General features: G+C 36.5%; 1 protein-coding gene across 10 annotated transcripts in view; it reads right to left on the bottom strand.

Moving 5' to 3' along the window:
- The window catches only part of GUCY1B1 (guanylate cyclase 1 soluble subunit beta 1), a 48,265-nt gene that overhangs the window by 14,239 nt on the left and 12,833 nt on the right, over positions 1–21,193 (bottom strand). For 9 of the 10 annotated variants that reach the window (XM_055276222.2, XM_055276221.2, XM_055276216.2 and 6 more), the window contains 3 exons: positions 17,992–18,092; positions 15,417–15,535; positions 2,940–3,137 (listed from right to left, as the gene is read on the bottom strand). In XM_055276222.2, coding sequence (XP_055132197.1) covers positions 2,940–3,137; positions 15,417–15,535; positions 17,992–18,092 — 418 coding nt within the window. Of the gene's footprint in view, positions 1–2,939; positions 3,138–15,416; positions 15,536–17,991; positions 18,093–20,281; positions 20,314–21,193 lie in introns of those variants that run through there. The other variant, XM_055276223.2, reaches the window with a different exon arrangement.

Raw genomic sequence — 21,193 nt, 5'->3', positions numbered from 1 at the left:
GAACCCGGGAGGCAGAGGTTGTAGTGAGCCGAGATCATGCCACTGCATTCCAGCCTGGGCGACAGAGCGAGACTCTGTCTCAAAAAAAGAAAAAAAAGTTACAATATTAAATTGGGTAAGGTACTGAAAAAGAGGCATCTCAAATACCACTGATGAGGGGGTATTTTGATTAATCTTTCTGAAGGATAAATTGACAATAGGCATACAAATTCCTTAAAATGTTGTGGATTCTTTGATTTAATTGCAAATCTAGGAATTCATTCTAAGGAAGTAATCGTAATTGTGAGCTAATATCTATAATGTAAAAAAACCCTACATTTCTAAAGTATTATTCACAGGCAAATACATTATTAAAGTATAGATTTTCCTTTTCTTTTTAGGTTAAGAAATTGCAAGCAATGAGCCCTCTTACAAAGGGAAAACTCGATCTCAACGGCGAACAGACCCAAAAGGGAAAAAGTGTGGGACAACATTTCTTCAGTTACAGCTAAATAAAAACAAAATGTTGCTCATTTTTCTTTTCTTTTTTTTTTTTTCAGGAGTACACTGTCGCATTCTCTGCGATTTTTAAAAACAAATCACATTAACTATAGATGCTGTTGTATATATTCTTTTAGATATATTTTGTAGCAAAACTGGGATGTTACTACCTCACTGTCAGAATAACTTACTATACTGGTTAAATATTAGTATCCTTATATATAATTTGAAAATTTTACCACATTAAGGTTGATTTCCCTAACTCATAGACAAGGCAAGAGAGTCAACCTTAAATGTCAGGCCTACTTTTGATGTTCTACTCTGTTTCTATTTAACTAGAGAAACTGAATTACATGTATCCTAAACTTATGAATTAATTATTCAATTCCAATTTTTTTGCTTCGATCAAACTGGCAAAACAAATAGCTTTTCTCATCATATTTTTAACTTCTTATTGGTATATCACTTTATGACATGATCTAGTATTAATTATGTGGTTCAAATTGTCTAGTATCTCTGGACCTGATAAACTTAATGTGAGAATGCCTCAAGAAGTCAAAACAGTGCCTTTGAAAAAATTAAATGCACAAAATATACTTATAAAATGCAAATATTTCAGAAGTTCATACTGAAGCACTTGAATAAATGGTCAGAAGAGAATTTAAATATTTTATAAAGTGAACCATATAATTAAGTAAATACTTGAATTTCATACAGTTTGCTAAAGCCATCAATCTCCCATGCCAAAGATTCTAATACCACAGTAATAGTAGTTTCCAAGTGTGTCCTAATTTGTGTTTCTTTCTGAAGTTTCTATGAACCTACCTCTTTCTCAGTCTGGTTAAATAAAAATAAAACCAACAGTGCATACAATATGCATATAGGTTCACTCAGTACAGATGCTGTGTTTTTTCGTTTTTTTTGTTTTGTTTTGCTTTATTTTTTTTCTATTTTTTTGAGAACGGAGTCTCACTCTGTCACCCAGACTGGAGCGCAGTGGCGAGATCTTGGCTCACTGCAACCTGTGCCTCCCGGGTTCGAGCGATTCTTCTGCCTCAGCCTCCCGAGTAGCTGGGATTACAGGCGCCCGCCAGCATGCCTGGCTATTTTTTTGCATTTTTAGTAGAGATGGGGTTTCACTGTGTTAGCCAGGATGATCTCAGTCTCCTGACCTCGTGATCCCCCCACCTTGGCCTTCTAAAGTGCTGGGATAACAGGCATGAGCCACTGCGCCTGGGCGATACTGTGTTAGTTTAATGTCAAGAACAAAAGATTGGAAATGTGAAGTATATACTATTTTGATTGAATACCAGTGAGCTTCCCGATCGCGGATGAATTGTGATACTTTACCCAAAGCTTTAATTTTTAAATGTTTGCATTTGATAATGCCATGTTATACACAGTCCTACTTTCTATTAGGTTGATGCAAAAGTAATTGTGGTTTCTGCCATTACTAATGGTTGTAGAAAAACTAACGATGCACCTGGGAATCACCAACAAGTGCCACATAAGAACTAACACCAACTTCTGAAAGAAAGAAAACCATGAACTCTAACGTAATTTTACGAGATTAAATATGCGGAATATCTTTCTAATTTAATTAAATGTTACTATTTTAATATTGGATAACACTCTACTTAAGGGTTTTAGACCTCCCAAGTGTGTTACAACATATCTATGATCTATAAGAAAGAATTGTCTATTAGGTTTTCTATAAATAAAGGTTGGAAAAAGGTCTCTAACTCCCCACTTTGGCTTCAAGTTTAAGGCTACTGAGAATTGACTCTTGGGTATGAATATGCTGAACACATAAAAAGCAGCCTGACTGGGAGAAACTTTAAGGGCCAGAGATAAAGAAAAACAGTGGTTCTCTTTGTTATATGGTTGCCCTATCAGTACCTTGAAATTATCACTCAAAACTAAGAGTGTGTATTATCAATAATAGCACAATTTTTAAAGTACCAGACCTGGCTTCATTCACCAATTAACTTGATTAAAAACAAAAACAAAAACAAACACTTTCATTCACAAAATTAGTCATTCCAGCTATATTTCAGGGCAGACAAAAATCGACAAAGAAATAATGATCTATAAAATAATAATTTTATAATGCCTTAGAATTTGACTATCCATATTATGGATATTTTGCATGCTGAAACCCACAGCTCAGTCAGTCACATATCCTTCTGCTTCCCAGCTGGTGTGTGCTCACAGAGAATGCAAAGTAAATTTCTTGTAGCCTTGAACAATATATAATTAGAAAAATCTGCCGCCAGAAGGAAAAAAAATCCTGTATAATGCACTCCCAGGCCAAATATAGAAGACTGTTGGTCTTTCCACTGTTATATACTTCCAGGGAAGAGCACTAACAGTGATAACTGCAGGTACATTTAAAGAGTGTCATTTAAAATATTTTTAGGTGTCATCTGTGTTCAGAAGTCTCCATTGCTGTTTGTTACCTTCATGTCTATTTCAGTGCCATGGATTTGTTGAGCCACTGTTTTGATGATTCCAATGACAATATCCTGAAGTCCTTCTCTCTCTGAGTAGTAGTGCAGAATGAGTCCTTTGCCCTTTTCTGCATCAGTGCACCTGAAGGAAGGTGCACGCATTCCTGGGTAGATGGTAGCAAGGTGGTCGTGCAGAGCATCAAGGTTCTGCAGCAAAGAAGAAAGGGAGACCAATAAACAATGCTTTCGCAATGACAGCAGACTCTGGGAAAGCAAGATATGAAAACGAGTCAAATTGGAGTCTAGTGGGCAGATCAGCAAAGCAGCACATGTAACACATCCTTCACTCCACTGAGATATCTGTAAAGCAAGTGCCACAGAGAAAATGAAGCTAAGATAGTAGAATTAATAAAAATATCTGTGGCTATGAATAGTTAGCACATTTTAAGAAAAGATAAACAAGTGGGATTAAAAAGGATGGCTAAAACAGAAAAAACATAGTAAAGGGCTAAGGCAAAGATACTCATATTTACAAGAGCTTGGGGGCAGTTGTTTATACGTGTTGTGATCAACAGCAGGGAATGTCCAAAGGACTCACACGTTTCCCTTCTGTTTATACTGCAATTCTAAAACTTAATTTCCAACTCAAAAAACTATGCTCAAATTATAAGCATATAAAACATAAGCATATTATTTTGTGATTTCTATTTAACTATTCTAATATGTTAGAAATTAAAAATCTATTTTAGAAACTAAAGCAATGTAATTTCTTCATGTTCTTTAGTATGCTATCATCAAGGTGGAGTTTCATAGCTAATCTGTGAAATAACTACATTTTGAAATGGAAGGCTTGGAAAACTAATAAATTGGTCAATAAATATTTTCTGTTCTTTGTAGCCTTGCCATGAATTTGGAAGATGCCACGTTTCCCTGAGTCTCAGATTACTAATATACAAAACTAATTGGTGTAAAGAAGAAATGGTGTAAGCTATACATTTTATTTGGCCCAAGATGATTTTTCAAATAACACTCAGTTCATATCATGTTGGGGTGTGTGTGTGTGTATGTGTGTCTGTGTGTGTGTGTGCTGCACATATATAGTAGGATATACACACAGCATATATAGTAGGATATACACACAGCACAGCATGGTATAGGAATTAAGAGCAATATGACTTAGGATCAAGTAGACATGGGTTTAAATAATGACTGCTATTTCGTAGGAAGGCAGCCAATTTGCCTAATTTTGCTAAGACTTTATTTCTTCTGGCAAAATGGAGATAACTTCAAACATGTATATAAAGCACTTAGCACATTTCAGATGAGGTTGGCAAAACAACTGCCTCTGAAAGATTCCCTTGCCTCAATCCCTGTGAGTGTGTTGTATCGCATGGTGAAAGGGATTTTGCAGATGTGATGAGGGTTATAGACCTTGAGTTGGGAAGATTATCCTGGATTATCCAGGTGAGCCAACCTAGTCACATGAATGACTGTGCACTTAAAAGTCAAGAAGCTTTCCCTGCTACATGGTGAGATAGAGAGCTGCAGTGACAGAAGATCAAAGAGATGGGAGTATGAGAAGGATTCAACACCATGCTACTGGTTCTGAGATGTAGGAGACTGTTGAAGGACTGGAGAGAGGTCTCCAGGACTTGAGGGCAGCTGCCTGCTGACAGTCAAGGAAACTGGGTCCTCAGCCCTATAACTGCATGGCACTGAATTCTGTCAATACTTGAATGAGGAAGAAAACAATTATCCCCAAAGGCCAACATAAAGAAACACAGTCCCGCCAGCACAGCACGCTGATGCAGGTTCAATAAGACCGGCAACGGACTTCCAACTTACGAAACCATAGGGTAATAAATTTGTGTCGTGTTAAGCACTGAAGTTTGTGGTCATTTGTTATGGTAGCAATAAAAAACAAATACACCAAGCAAGTAGTAATCTATTCACAACTGGTGATTATTTTTAAAGAAAACAACAACAACAACAAAACAGTTTCAAAATGTCATGGGCATTAACAGAGGATATCTTAAATGAAAGTACTGGAGATATGCCAAAATTAAACTATGGCTCTCATTCCACATGTCTCAAAGAGGTCAATTTAGAAAAACAAAAAAATCCGGTGAGATTACTGGGAAGAAACTAGAGTGAGAATGAGATGATTCTGCGGGTGTCCACATTTGAGCAATACTCTACCAGGGCGCCTACAGCATTAATTTTCTGTCCCTTCCACACATCCACTCAATCATGCATTCACTCTATAATGTTATTGTATGTGCATTATATATCATACACTGTGTCATGTGGGCTGGGGGGCAGGGTGGATGTTTGGATGCAGATCTGCATGACGAGGATTAAGCAGCTCATGGTTTATATCACAAATGGATGTGTAGAGTGGCTTTTGATGAGCAAATGAGGAAGCCAACAACTCAGACTGAAAGAATGGAGTTAAAATACTTCAGAATGAAGATGAGATTTGAGCTAGGTCATGAAGTTTGACAATCTAATCCAGATAAATGATTCAATGATCTCAACTCGATAAATCTGGTGACTTTTTGAACTGTCTGCATCTACTGTTTCCTTCCCCACAATTACACCTGTTCGAGTCAAGCTAATTCTTATCAAAAACATCAGTTCATCCGCATTGCCTCTAGAGGCTGCTATTGCCATGTAAAAGTAATCCAATATGGCAGACACTAAGTATTGAAGAGCTATATATACCTACAAACCCGAGTCCTAAAACTGTTTTACTTGGTTGAGTAGTATGAAAGGTTCTTCCAATGATGAATCATTCTCAATAGAACTCTTCTCTTAGAAGGGACGACCTGAGAACTGCTTCATAGCCCTCCCAGACCCCTTATACTTCTACTTATGTTGTGAAACATTTTGTGAAAGAAAATCGGGTGAGAAAAAAAAAAATCACCAAGAGAGTTTTATTTTTATCTGCATTTCTCACAAAGTCAAAATTGAGCTTGTGGCTGCATTTAGAAAATGTTTCTAATAGTCAGGCCCAGGTACTGTGTTGTGGCTCACTTAAAAAATAAATTACAGGTCTCACACCTGTAATCCCAGCACTTTGGGAGGCCAAGGCAGGCAGATCACTTGAGGTCAGGAGTTCGAGACTAGCCTGACCAAAATGGTGAAACCCCCATCTCTACTGAAAATACAAAAATTGGCCGGGCATGGTGGCTCACGCCTGTAATCCCATCACTTTGGGAGGCCGAGGCGGGCAGATCACAAGGTCAGGAGATCGAGACCATCCTGGCTAACATGGTGAAACTCCGTCTCTACTAAGAGGAAAAAAAAAGGGAATTAGCAGGGTATGGTGGTGGGTGCCTGTAGTCCCAGCCACTCGGGAAGCTGAGGCAGGAGAATGTCATGAACCTTGGAGGTGGAAATTGCAGTGAGCTGAGATCTCACCACTGCACTCCAGCCTGGGCAACAGAGCGAGACTCCATCTCAAAAAAAAAAAAAAAAAAGAAAGAAAATACAAAAATTAGCCAGGCGTGGTGGGGCACGCCTGTAGTCCCAGCTACTTGGGAGGGTGAGGCATGAGAATCGCTTGAACCAGGAGGTGGAGGTTGCAGTGAGCCAAGATTTCACCACTGCACTCCAGCCTGGGCGACACAGTGAGATTCTGCCTCAAAAAAAAAAAAAAAAAAACAAAAAACGGAAATTGAACCAAACAATAACTTCAAATAGGCATTTTAATATTTTTTCTATACAGAATGCTTACATATTTCCTAAATCATTGTATCAGTGTGCTTATATCATTTTCAGACTCATCTTTTTTACTGGATTATTAAAACATTCCTAAATTCACTCAAGCAGATGGCATAAGGCAATAACGACTTGCACCACTTATGTTACTGGCACCACTTATGCTAAGACAAGTCAGAGAGTGGATACAATCGTCCAAGTCAGTACTTCCTGAGTCACTAAAGATAGGCACTGCACCCTCACCATACCAAAAACACCAAATAAGAATGTTCACCTTTTCTGTCTTTTTGAGGTAACCAACTCTCCAGAGATTTACTGTGTTATTGAATTTACTATTAATTAATTGAACAAGTAAAGTGCTTTCCTGAATCATAAAAGATTGAACATCACTTAATGTAATATTGATTTTCTTTAGATAGTATCTAATATAAAAAATACTCTTGGGATTTCTTGAGTTACAACCTTCCTTCCTTGGCTTTACTCTTTCAAAATTTAAAGTAATTACCACAGCCAGACTGTTACAAGAAATGGGATTAATGATTAAAAGTTATTTTCATTTAAGTAACTTATATTGCTAATAAATGTGTCATCCTCATATACAGGCTACAATTTTTTTTTGCCACAAAAAGATTCTTACAATGGCCAAAAGAAAACCCTTTCTACATTTGATAATGCTATCTAAACAAAGATGATAGTTCATCCACATTGCTCTAACAATGTATTCTGGAGAATAAGTTTCATATCAAAACTGATATTCTGTGTTATTTCTAAATATACCCACAGAAGCACTTACAGAAAGTAAAGAGCTGTGTGGCCGATTGCAAAGAAGTATGTCCATATGTATGAAAGTAAAAAAAACACTAAAAAAATGTAAACACTTATATTGCAGCACAAGTAGATTCCCAGGAAACAATGATGTAATCCTCAACTATGCTTTGATTCATTCTTCTGGCCTTCATAAAATCAAAAAACAGGAAACATATAGAGAGTAGGTCCATTCATCTATTTTGATATCTTGAGATACCTAAAGGTTTTAATTTCATCATTTCATTTCTTAATGTTCTAATATCATTTTATTGTTTTTCTACAAGCAAATGAATGTGGTTTTTCTACTCAGGAATTGTGCTTCCTGTCAGTCTAGTTTATTTTATCACCTTGCATTTATCATTTATAAAAGAAAAATTAGTTCTGGTATTCTGGGGTACTGTACTGGAGTTTCAGACATAGTACACTTCGCAGATTTAGAAAACAAAAGACAACTTATCATTCCTTTGAGTAATAAAGTGTCACATCTTTAAAGATCTTGGAATGTTTCAAAATAAATGCACATTTTCTTTTTGTAATATGCATGCCAAAAATAAGTTCTTACATAATTACAGAGGTAAAGTCCCCAGAAGTCAACTACCTGATTTTCCTGTTTCAAGGACATCTAATTAAATTTTTTAAAGGATCCACAGAAATGGGTAAGACCTTGCCTTGAACGTTTTAAAGAAACACATTTTCAGTCTCCAAGAATCCCTGTTTTAGTGGATGGGGAGAAGGGAGTTGCCTGTGTTGAGAATATTACTGCAGTTTAGATCTGCAAGAAATATTTAAAATCAGTCATTGCAAACCTCTTTTTGTTTTTCAATGAAGGAGGATGAGGTATAGGATTTTCTTTCTTTCTATCCCTCACACCTCTGAAAAACAGGGCCAACACCGACATTCTTTAATGAGAGTCATGTAATTTAAAAAATAATTTGTTAAGTTTTATAAGAAAAAAGTCATTTTGGAATTTGAAGATAAAACACTTAAAGTAGACCTAAGTAAAATGTAACATCAAACCCTAGATGATGAGAAACACCAAAGTAAATAGCATGAGATTGGAGTAGGAATTGAATGCTTTCATAATACTTTTCCTGCCTTTTCTTCTTGGAGCTGCTCCTTGAGAATTAAATAGCTTTCCAGTTGAAAAGATATAGAGATTCTTTTCTAAAAGAAACATTGAAAATCTCTATTTAAAAAGAAACTGTACCAGAGTCACTAAAATTATTTAAATGGAAACAGCTTTAAAACTATATCAGTTTATCATTACCATCCTCTCCAAGGAAATATTTTAATTAAAGAAAAACTGTTAAAATATTTCACTTATTCTACTGCTTTTAAACTCATGTTAAAAAAGATCCAGTCTATATAATACTACATGTAACAATTAATCAATATTTTGAAAAATTATGAAAATATATACCAGTTATTCAAACTGAAAAGCCTTACAATTCTGGAATATTTCTTATCTTCCTTCACAAGTTTTTAAAAAATAAAACTATTTTTATTATTGGATTATAGAAATTGGCGTTGTGGATGCTGAGAAAACAGTTCTTTTTGAAATTCCAAAGTTAAAAATAAAGTGAATGGTGCGCTTTTTTCTTAAGAAATATAAATAATTTAGGGAAGTATTAGAATTTTACAGCTGTTCAGGAAAATCCTCATAATTCCTAAAATAACCCTTTGCACAAACATTTAAGAATTAGATCAGTCATCAATCTCAGATTGTTCCTGGTGGCCAAATCACAATGTTGTATTTAATAAGCCAAAACCTGGAGCCAACAGGAATTGAAGAAAATCCCATTGCAGGCTGAACAGAGGCGCTGGTTGATAAACTCAAATATATCTGAGTTGAGTGAAAGACTGAAACTGTCACCATATCAAGGTTAGTTGAAGAAGCCAGTGTCTCCAGCAAATAATGAAAGAATGTTGATCTAACTATTCATCTGAGTTCTAATTTAAATTAGGTCATAATTTAAATCCTAACTGTTCTCTAAAATTGCATTTGCCCACGTATATTTTCATAGTCAACCTGGCAGCCTTCGCTGCTCATTTTAATTGCATTTTAACTCTGTAAATTTGTTGGGGAGGTAAAAACAATATAATGTAATAATAATATAATACCATTGAAATTGAATTGGTAGCCCTGTTTGGGACTGACATGGCTCCTATTCCCAGGGGTAATAGATTATCTTATCAAACACAGCTTTCTCAAAGCTCTTGACTCATTGTACAAGCATATACACACATATCAACACAGACATGAAATATAAAGGGAAAAATAATGCACAGAGTAGTGGTCTAGTTATCCATAGCTGTATGTCAAACAACTTTAATAATTTATTTGTTATCTTTCATGGTTCTGTGGGTTGTCTGGCTAAATTAGAAAGTTCTACCCTTGGGACGGAATCAGATGGAAACTGGGCTGAAATTATCAGAATGCCGGAGCAGGCTGGTTTTCCAAGATGGATCAATCAAATGGCTGGTAGTTATTTCTAGCTCTTTGCTGAGAGCCCAGCTAGAACTGCTATCTGCCAGTCTACGCGTGGCCTCTCCATGTGGCTTGTGCTTCTCATTTCATGTGTCTGGGTTTCTAGAGGTACCATCTCAACAGCAACTGTTCCAAGATACCCTGGAGGAAACCAAGACTTCTTGTACTCTAGCCTAGGAAGTTTAAATATCTCACTTCTGCCCCATTCGATTGGTTAGTCACTAAAGCCATCCCAGATTCAAGGAAAAGAGAATTTTACCTCCCGCAAGGAAGAGGCAAAATCATACTACAGAAATGCATGTGAGATGGGAGAGACTGTTGCAGTAATTTAGGGAAAATATAATCTGCCATAATGCAATAGGACATTAGAGAGCAGAGGTGAGCGTGGATTAAGGTGGAAATAACATTAAACTGAACATTCCTTATCAGCTATTTTCTTATGAAGCTTTCAAATCCCATGTATTCTTTGCAGTCTTTTCATCAGTACACTAGAAACTTCCGATAGAAATTGACTATAGCGGCCAGGCGCGGTGGCTCAGGCCTGTAATCCCAGCACTTTGGGAGGCCGAGGCCGGCAGATCACGAGGTCAGGAGATCGAGACCATTTTGGCTAACACGGTGAAACCCCGTCTCTACTAAAAAATACAAAATAAAAGAAAAAAAAAATTAGCCGGGTGTGGTGGAGGGCACCTGTAGTCCCAGCTACTCAGGCGGCTGAGGCAGCAGAATGGTGTGAACCCGGGAGGCAGAATTTGCAGTGAGCTGAGATTGCGCCACTGCACTCCAGCCTCGGCGACAGAGCAAGACTCCGTCTCCAAAATAATAATAATAATAATAAAACATTAAAAAAACCCACAAAAAAGAAATTGACTATAACAATAGCATGGAACCACACATTTTATTGTCAATTTATGAATAAAAAAGTGGAAAAACTAGACAAAATTCTTACTGAATATGGTCTTGTCTTTAAGACAATCTACCCAGGTAAAATAAATAAGATCCAAAAATCAAATTTTAAAAATGTCTTATTTCTTTTTCTCTTTTTGAGAAATTATATTTTCAATTATTAAATCAACCAAAGAATAAATGCCAAAGATTATTACTTTTTTCATCAGCCCACAAGTTGATGGTTTCACTGGCGATTTAAGAAAAAATCAATTCTAAACTGTGAAATACCTAGGGAAGAGGAGTCTTTCTACAAAGTTTTCTCTAAAAATACTTATATTTTATTACTTTATCCATTTAGGACATCCAGCTATTTTTTCTTAAAGTCTCAGGATGGCTTAAAATAAGCATAATGCAAATTTTTTAAACTTGAGTTTGGAAGCACAGGAAAGACTGCATAAGTAGGATCATGAATTGGATATTGGTACCAAAGCCTTTCAAGGGGAAAGATATGTTAGTATTCGTTAAGTCAACTATGAATGGAAATGATAACCTCCATGTGAGAAAACAAATATTTTTCTGGAGCTAAGCTACAGATATTATCTATACAATATGTCCTTGAATAAAAAGTTTAAGCAAAAGAGGTATTATCCTGATAAAACAGGCTGGACCAAATAATTATAAAGACACATATTTCAGAATTAATTAATTCTATTATTCAAAGACTTTCATTAATTGCCTATTCTATGCTGTATCTAGCACTTAGAAATGTTTTTAATTATTTCAAGAAAAGTAAAAACAATGGTATGGTATGTATATACATATATAAGACAGACCTATTCTTAATAATGTATCCAGCTGAGAGGCTGTGGACAGGCAACTTCCAAGGAAATTCTGCTTGCTATGATGAGTGAGTCAGAGCTGCTCAGCTAAGGTTTAATCAAATAGTCTCCCGTGTTATGATTTCAGTAGCTATTTTAGTGTCCCCTAAAAGCTTAAAATGGAAATGTTAGAATGACCATTTTAAAAGTGTCAACAGATATAAGCAATGTATCCTGTAAATTAAATAATAAACAGTAATTAAGTATGTTCACCTGAAAAGGAAATTGGTCTAGTGTATGTATCTCTTCTTTTATATTTCAATCTATGATTCATCCGTAAAAAAAATTACAAGGTCTCACTCGAAATGGGTTATCCTGAGTCAGATAATTCAGCTTGATCTATTGGTGTGTTTGCTTCCTATTGTGTGTTTTCTGCTTTTGCACAAACAACAAATATTCACTTTTTAAAAAAAGAGATATTCATTTATTCTCAGATATACAGATTGCATCTGTGAAGGCACAAACATTAAGAGATTATACATGATCTCTGGCTTCCTGAAGTTTACATTCCAGTCCATCAAATGGGAATGATAATGCAGTGTGAAAACTACTGTGGCTGGGGAAATAGAGTGTCCTATGAAAATAAGAGCGAGGTTAGTTACTGTGACTAGGATAGGGCAGAGCTTGGAGAGAGGAGTGGCACCTTCCCAGAGAAGTAATTTTACCTGCAGAATTAATAGAATTTATCTATGGGGAAAGTGCTGGAACCATGTTCCAGGCAAAGAGAAGAGCAGTGGAAAAGCTGAGAGGATAGCAGGAACAAGATAAATGCAAAGTTCTGAAAGAGGTTAAGTTTGGCTGGACTGGGGGAGAGGGAGAGGAAAGATGCAGAAAGGATGTAGGTTTCAATTGTTTTAAATATTTTGACAGCTTCCAATGAGCAATAAAAAATTACTCCAGAGTTTAAGTAAGAAAACGATATGACCAGACACATTTGCATTTCAGAAAAAGCGCTAGAGTTATAGGATGGAGAAGAGATTGGAGGAGTCATGAAGAGAAGCGAGGAATCCATCCAACCTCTAGATAATGGTAGACCTCCCAAAGAAGTGTGGGGGAAATAGAGAAAAGTGGCAGAATTCCCAAAGCTCAGTATTTGGGAAATAGAATCTAAAGATGTGGTGACTGATTAAAACCAGGGCTGAAACAGAAAGAAAGTCTTTAAATTTTTAGTGAAGAGTTGAAGTCACCATAAAGAATATTTTATCAATTTATGTAATAAAAATGTCAATCTTTATATGTGTGCTGGTATGTTAAAACAATGTATGAAAGTTAATGATTTTGTTTTATAATCACACAGAAAAAGTCCATTTAATTTCTGTGTAATCAAAGGCCGGGCGCGGTGGCTCACGCTTGTAATCCCAGCACTTTCGGAGGCCAAGGCGGGCGAATCACGAGGTCAGGAGATCGAGACCACGGTGAAACCCCATCTCTACTAAAAATACAAAAAAATTAGCCGGGCATGGTGGCGGGCGCCAGTAGTCCCAGCTACTCGGAGAGGCTGAGGCAGGAGAATGGCGTGAACCTGGGAGGCGGAGCTTGCAGTGAGCCGAGATTGCGCCACTGCACTCCAGCCTGGGCGACAGAGCAAGACTCTGTCTCAAAAAAAAAAAAAAAAAAAAAAAAAAAAATTTCTGTGTAATCAGCCTAATGATAACAAAAATATCTACTTTTTAGAAAAGCAGTATTTTAACATATTCAATTTGCCCTTAAAATATATAATTTCAAAACCAGGAGAAAATAAAAGAACTGAATCATAATGTAAAATATTGATGAAAACTACAGTATTCTAGCTTTCTTGTTTGTTCATTTTTCACTCTCACATTGAAAGAGAAATAAAATAAAATTGTGTATAATTTAAAGCTATGTTAACTACATTTTATATAACCAAATGCATCCAAAATATTATCATTTTAACATGAAATCAATATAAAATTGTGAATGAGCCATCTTTTATTCTTTTTGTACTGTCTTTGACATCTGGTGTATATTTTACACTTGCAGCACATTGTGCTTTGTTGTATGTATGTATGTATGTGTACATGTATGTATGTATATAGAGACAGGGTCTCATTCTGTCACCCAGGCTGGAGTGCAGTGATGTGATCACAGCTCACTCACTGCAGCCTCCATCTCCCAGGCTCAAGTGATCCTCCCACCTCAGCCTCCAAGTAGCTGGGACTACAGGTGTGAGCCACTCCCCAGCTTGCACATCTCATTTTAAATGCTGAGTAGCCTCATGCACTAGTGGCTGTCCTATTGGATAAAGCAGCTCTGGAATACAGAGAAACACACCTAAAAGGCTGCTTGCTCTCTTACTGTGCCATAACAAGCTTAGCAGATGGTCACAATGAGTAGAGGTTAAAGAAAAAAAAAAGGAATTAATAAAACCACTTGAATCTTTGTTTTGTTATGTAAACATGGGCATTGAGAGAGAGAGTTAAAAGTCAGAACAACTGAAAGTTGAAACTTTGCTATAAGTTGATAGTGGCCAACAAAAGTACTAAAAAGTGAAATATGTATTCAAAAACCCAAAATCCCCCAAAACATTTAAGTATCAAACTTTAATCCATTTAAAATAATCCCATTAAATGCTGCCTGTTCAATTTTATTAAAATATCTCTTGGCAGCTACTTCATTTGGAAGTGGCAGCTTTTTTTGACACCAGTAGTTTAGTAAATCCATGGCAGGAGATTGCAAACCAGTTTCCAACTTGATTTAATGCTGTTTTAAGTTTATAAGAAAAATGTCACTATGTAAACAACAGACATTTTGATTAAACACTAAAGTTCTTATTTTGGCTGTTAAATCAATAATGCAGCTGGATTGAAAGTAGTTTACATTCCCTCAAAACTGGGCTTCGTTTCAGCTAGTATTGCACTGACATCATTTTCCAGCAAGATCTGGCTGCTGAAAGCAGCCAGTTTAGAAATATCCTTTGCAAACAACTACATAATTTTCAATGTTAACACATTTCAAGAAGAGGGTCTCACAAATGCCAGTGCTTAAAATAGTATAGTCAATCCAGAAATAGTCTGTCATCTAATGTGTAATTTACTAGTAAAATCTTTTAAGGTAATTTTAACAAGAGTATAAGACAAAGGCCTGTGATTGCATTATTTATCTTTTTCACATGAAACTAACTTTGGACTGTTTCCTATTTTCCCTTGTACAGTAGATTAATTAATATGTAACTCATGATAATGGATCTTAAGTATGCTTTGGTGACAGAACACCTGAAAACCCTGCTACTTTTTCCTAAACATCGAGCTCCAGGTAGAACTTCATAAATACTGATACATTGCTCGATTATATCTACAAACTAGGAATGTTTTGTAAGTAGAAAATAAGGCCGTATTACATGTCTAAAACATAAAACCACAATCACTAGGATATATAGCCATTACCCAAAAGAAAAGGGCAGTTGAACAGATCACAAAAGACCACCTGGAGTTTTTCAGGGAACATTAATTTACAACTCGCATATTCAGTATCAGCAGCCAGAAGTTAAAGAAAAAATATAATGCTAAAATATATTCAAGACCCTCCAATAAGTATGATTTTATGTGAATTAGAAAAAGGTCACTAGGATTTCATTTCAGAAGCACGACACTCTCATACAGCTGGTGAGCAAAAGTATTCTAGAGTCTACATTTGAGAGTTATAAACGCAGAACTTTTAACTATAGGACTTCAAATTGCTTACCTGTAGAAATTCTCTGACATTAGAGCCCAGGACACGCAAGATTGTATCATAACCAGATTCTTGGCAAAAGACGAAAAACATCTTCCCAAACATTTGGAGGATTTCTCCAGCATTGAGATCTATTTTGCAAATTCAAGAGGGGAAAAAGAGCATACAATAGGTGAAATATTGTTAATAGAAAGAATGAAGATAAGTGTTTATTAAATAATGTAAAATGTCTTCAATTTTTGCGCATGGCAAACATAGATGATATGAAAACAATCCCGCCAGGACAATACAATGAAATCAGAGAAGACAGTGTATAAACATGTTAATGGTGTATATTTGCATTTACAAGCAAAGCAACCAGTTTTTCAGCTTCTATTACAAATTATAAGTGGAGCGTACCTAATCTGAAAATCTGAAATTCGAAATACTCAATAACCTGAAATTTTTGGTCACCAACATGACACTACAAGTGGAAAATTCTACACCTGAACTCATGTGATGGATTGCAGTCAAAACATTGTTTCATGCAGAAAAGCATTTAAAATATTGTACAAAATTGCCTTCAGCCTATGTCTATAAGGTGTACATGAAACATAAGTGAATTTTATGTTCCGACTTGAATCCCATCCTCAAGATATCTTCTTCTGGATATGCAAATATTCCAAAATCCAAAATAAAATCTGAAAGCCTAAACACTTCTGGTCCCAAGAGTTTTAGACAAGAGGTACTCACCCTGTACTTAATTTTGATCTTTTTAAAGCATATATTTGATATACTACTTTTTTCCAAAAAAACACGGATTTTAAAAATCATCAAGAATGCACATGACAATATTTTAATACAAAAGTCTTTATATAAATATGTATATTTAATAACTTGATTACATATAGCATGTACCCTGGTGTCCTGCTTTTTTCTTAATAAACAATCATTAATATATCCTAAAACTTAAATTTTCTCTATCAATTTTTTTTTTTTAATTTTTTGAGACAGAGTCTCACTTTGTCACCCTGGCTGTAGTGCACTGGTATGATCTTGGCTCACTGCAACCTCCACCTCCTGGGTTCAGGCCATTCTCCTGCCTCAGCCTCCTGAGTAGCTGGGACCACAGGCACCCACCGCCACATCTGGCTAATTTTTGTATTTTTAGTAGAGAGGGGGTTTCACCATGTTGGCCAGGATGGTCTCAAACTCTTGGCCTCAAGTGATCCACCCGCCTCGGCCTCCCAAAGTGCTGTGCATCAGTTTTAATTGCTATCTTATTCAACATATGGATGCAATAACTTATTTTACCAATCCCTTCTTATTGAAAATGTAGGCTTTTTTTCAATTTTTGATAATATATAGAACTCTGACATGAAAACACATACATAAATCTTAATGGAAAGAGATCTAATGATTTCTTCAGGAAAAATTACTGAAGGGTTTTAATATTTTTTTAAAAAGCCTTTCATGAGGCAAAATTGTTCTCCAAAAAGGTTTTCTTAACTACCATCACATTAAAAATGTGTATGATTTCCCATTAACTGTACTCCATCATTACACTAGATATTTCAATTTTTAAGACTGCCAAATTGACAATAAAGTTATTTCATGTTTGTTTCAATTTTGATTGCTGGAGGCTAGATATTTTTCTTGTTAATATTAAACATTTACCAATCTTTTAAAACAATTTTTATTCTACTATAGATAGTATTTGCTTTCCTAGTTATATGTGGCAAAGCTAAAAGTTTCATTCTGTTGTATCCAAACTATAGCCCAGTTAAAAATTAAGCACTATGGGAATAATAGATACTACTTTGAGAACAACTTCTTCTCCATGAAATTTTTAAAACTTTGCCTTCTTCAGAAAGATATTTGTCTGTGGTAGATATCAGTTTCATGTTTCTTTTACCAATAGTTAATATAACTTGTGACTGTAAAAGAGATTTGGAGAAACACATTATTACACTTGAATAACTACCATTTTGTTGACACCACAACTGATGTTGTTACATTAAGTATCAATAATTTTCTTTCCTTCCTGAATACATGGCTTTCTGTTGGGGGAGACAAAGGACTGGGCCTGGCGTGGAGGCTCACACCTGCAATCCCAGCACTTTGAGAGGCCGAGCCATGTAGATCACTTGAGCTCAGTAGTTCAAGACCAACCTGGACAACATGATGAAACCTTGTCTCTACCAAAGATACAAAAAGTTAGCTGGGCGTGGTGGTGCGTGCCTGTAGTCCCAGTTACTTGAAAGGCTGAGATGGGAGGATCACTTGAGCCTGGCAGGCAGAGGATGCAGTGAGCCAGAGCTGGGCCACTACTGCAGTGCAGCCTGGGTGACAGAGCCAGACCCTGTCTCAAAAAACAACAAGAAGAGCACATTTACTCTTTTCTATTCTCTAAAGAATTTGTAAAAGGAAAAATAAGACTTGGCATAGCCTGAACCTAACATGATATGTGGATGTCCACCACATAACTATGCAGGTTGTACAAATGCTCTGCACCACTTGCGTAACCCTGCGTTGTGATCTTGAACCACGCGTTCTGTGAGCTTCTACGTGTAACTTGGCCAAAGAAGGAAAGCTGCATTCAACTTACTGAGGACTTTGCTTGCAGCAGCAACCAAATCATAAGTTTTGGAGTCATCATATATTATTCTGACAAGAAACTGTCCTTCTTCATCTAACTGTGCCTCTTTTCTGGAAAACAAAAACAAGAGAGAGAGACAGAAGAGAAAAGTTGAAGTTAAAAAAATAGCTACTATAGGTATAATAATTGTATAAACAATGGTTTTATCTCTGAAATAGAATTTGGTTTTTTTGGGCGAATTTGTTTAAACAGCATCATGTACCTAAAATTCTAGTGAGAGAGCAGAAATGATGTCATATCCCCCTCCCTAATTTAAAATGATATATTTAAGTATATTTTAGCAAGATTAACAGTACACAGCACTCTACTGCTCAATACAATACCTGCCATTAAATATAATAAATTAAATAACTTCTGGGTTAATAGATGTTTAGCAAGTTTTGTTGAGTCCCTATTAGGTGCCAGACATTGTTCTGGGTACTAGGGGTACAATCTTTAGTAAGACAGACAAAAATCCCTGACTTCTTGCAATACATATATTCTGGGAAGACAGACACAACATAAAATAAATAAATAACATATAATGGTAATTATTATACTTTGGAGAAAAATAAAGCAGAGTAGAGCAGTGGAGAGCTCAAGTACAACAGCCAGGAAGGCCTCACTGAGAAGCTGGCATTTGAATAAAGTCTGAAGGAGCTCTGAGAGTGAGCCACGAGCAATTCAGAGAGATTGTGTTCTGGGCAGAAGGAAGAGCAAGTGCAAAGGGCGAGGCAGGAGCATGCCTGGGGTGTCGGAGGACAGCAGAGGCCACTGTGGCTGGAACAGAGGAGCGGGACAAGTAGCTATCAGGGAACGGGTGGGAGGGGTAACATGAGGCTACAGTGCTTGGCCTGGTTGGACATTGGGGTAACTGCCATTTACTTGAAAGAGGTGAAGGACTTGAGCACTTGTGACATGAGTGGTGATATAAACTGATCTAGGTTGAAGGGATTCACCTGGCTACTGCATTGAAAATAGACTAAAGGGGTACAAGACAGAGGAGGGAGACCAGTTAGGAGGCTGCTGCCAACATTCAGGTAAGAAGTGTTGGGCTGGGCGCGGTGGCTCACGCCTGTAATCCCAGCACTTTGAGAAGCGGGGACTGACAGATCACGAGGTCAGGAGATCAAGACCATCCTGGCTAACACGGTGAAACCCCATCTCTGCTAAAAATACAAAAAAATTAGCCTGGCATGGTGGCAGGCGCCTGTAGTCCCAGCTACTCCGGAGGCTGAGGCAGGAGAAAGGTGTGAACCCGTGGAGCAGGTAAGAAGTGCCTCAAACTCATATATATTCTAAAGGTAAATTCAGCATGATTTGCTATGGATTGGACGCAGGGTGTGAAAAGAGAGGACACAAGGAGGACACTGAGGTTTTTGGTCTAAGCAACTAAAAGGATGTTGTCACCAGTAGCTGAATTGGGAAAGACTTGTTGGAGGCGGATAGGGGGTCAAGGTCAAGAGCTATGTTTTCAACATATTAAGTTTGAGATGCCAAGTGGACTGATAAAATCTTCAAATATATCCTTAGCTTATTAAACACAGTAGCTCAAAATATACACAGTACTAGTGAAAGAAAATTATAAATGTTTTTAAAAGTTGTCATGATTATATAAATGTATTTATTTAGATAGGATTTGAATTACTTTTCTCAAACAAGCATTCAAAGGAGAGGTGAAATCCATTGTTCAAAACATTGCCACCTACTATGCATGTAACAAAATTGCACATGTACCTCATAAATGTATGTAAATAAAAAAACCCACATGGCCAACTGTAGAAAAGAACTAAGTTCCAGATATCATTGCCAATGTTAACTTCACAAAAATACATGCAGCTCGGATGTCAACCTCTTACTCTCAATCCAATTCATCGGAATCCCTGTACGTTGCCAAGGGAATACAAAGGAAACCAGCCACTCTGATTAGGTGAACTTGCAACACAGCAGCTCAAATAACTCCTTAAATACTGTCACGGCAGTCCTTAGTCGCTTTCTCTCCTTCAGAAGCTGTGCTATCACAGCTGCCACTCATGACTACATCTGTGTATGCTCAAGGGAAAAATTCCAAATGGTGGTATGTCTTATATCCATACCTTAGTATGCAGATAGTCTTAAAAACATCCTCTGTTCTTCAGAGCATATAATTTATTTGCCTGCATTTATTCATAACTTTTTTTTAAAGCATGTTTTCGGTAAGCACAGAGATCTGCATTTCAGAGCCCAGGATTTACCAGCTAAATGAACCTGAGCAAATCACGTAAAGCACATAAGCATTAAAATCTCTCTTTTCTTTTTTTTTTTTTTTTTAAAAAAAAAAAAAAAAAAAATCTCTCTTTTCTGGCTGGGCAGGTTGGCTCATGCCTGTTATCCTAGCACTTTGGGAAGCCCAGGTGGGAGGATCTGTTGAGCTCAGGAATTTGAGAACAGCCTGGGCGACATACCGAGACCTCTTCTCTCCTAGAAATAAAAAAAAAAAAATTAGGCAGGCGTGGTGGCGCAAGTCTGTAGTCCCAGCTACTTGGGAGGCTGAGGTGGGAGAACCTTGCTTGCGCCTCGGGAGTTGAGGCCTCAGTGAGGCTTGATCTTGCCACTGCATTTCAGCCTGGGCAACAGAGCCAGATCCTGACTTAGCTAACAAACAAACAAACAAAACCTCTCTTTTCTGAAGTGGAAGCAACAGATAATTCACCTTTCACGACAGTAAAGAGATAAAGTGTACAAAAGTATATTCTAAGCAGTTAAAGCACTATACATATTCCCAGTAAGTATAGCACTCCTCATGTCTACTCAATTATAGCACTGTACATAAAATATGAAATTCTTCTCCCTTTTTCCAAACATAAACAGCTGTTAAACAAAAGCAACACAACTCTTCAAAGACCTCAAGTATTTTTAATACCAAAAGTCAGTGAGATATCAAAAAGTTATGAAAACGTAATATACAAACATTGTCTTATCCTCTGATAAATGCTACTATATATTTTCTGCATTCTAATTTCTAATTGTAAAAATATATATAAAGTACAGGAAAGGAAAAACTAAAAATAGAAAATAAGCCTCCACTACCCTGAGATAATCACTGCTAGTATAATTTTCAAGTTGTTCATGCTTGAATATACTTATATATAGAACATACTGCTTTAAAACCTCCTCATTTGAGTGAATATTT

This window comes from Symphalangus syndactylus, chromosome 4 (genome assembly GCF_028878055.3).
Source record: "Symphalangus syndactylus isolate Jambi chromosome 4, NHGRI_mSymSyn1-v2.1_pri, whole genome shotgun sequence".
NCBI lineage: Eukaryota > Metazoa > Chordata > Mammalia > Primates > Hylobatidae > Symphalangus > Symphalangus syndactylus.
This window is presented reverse-complemented; position numbering and strand designations above follow the sequence as displayed.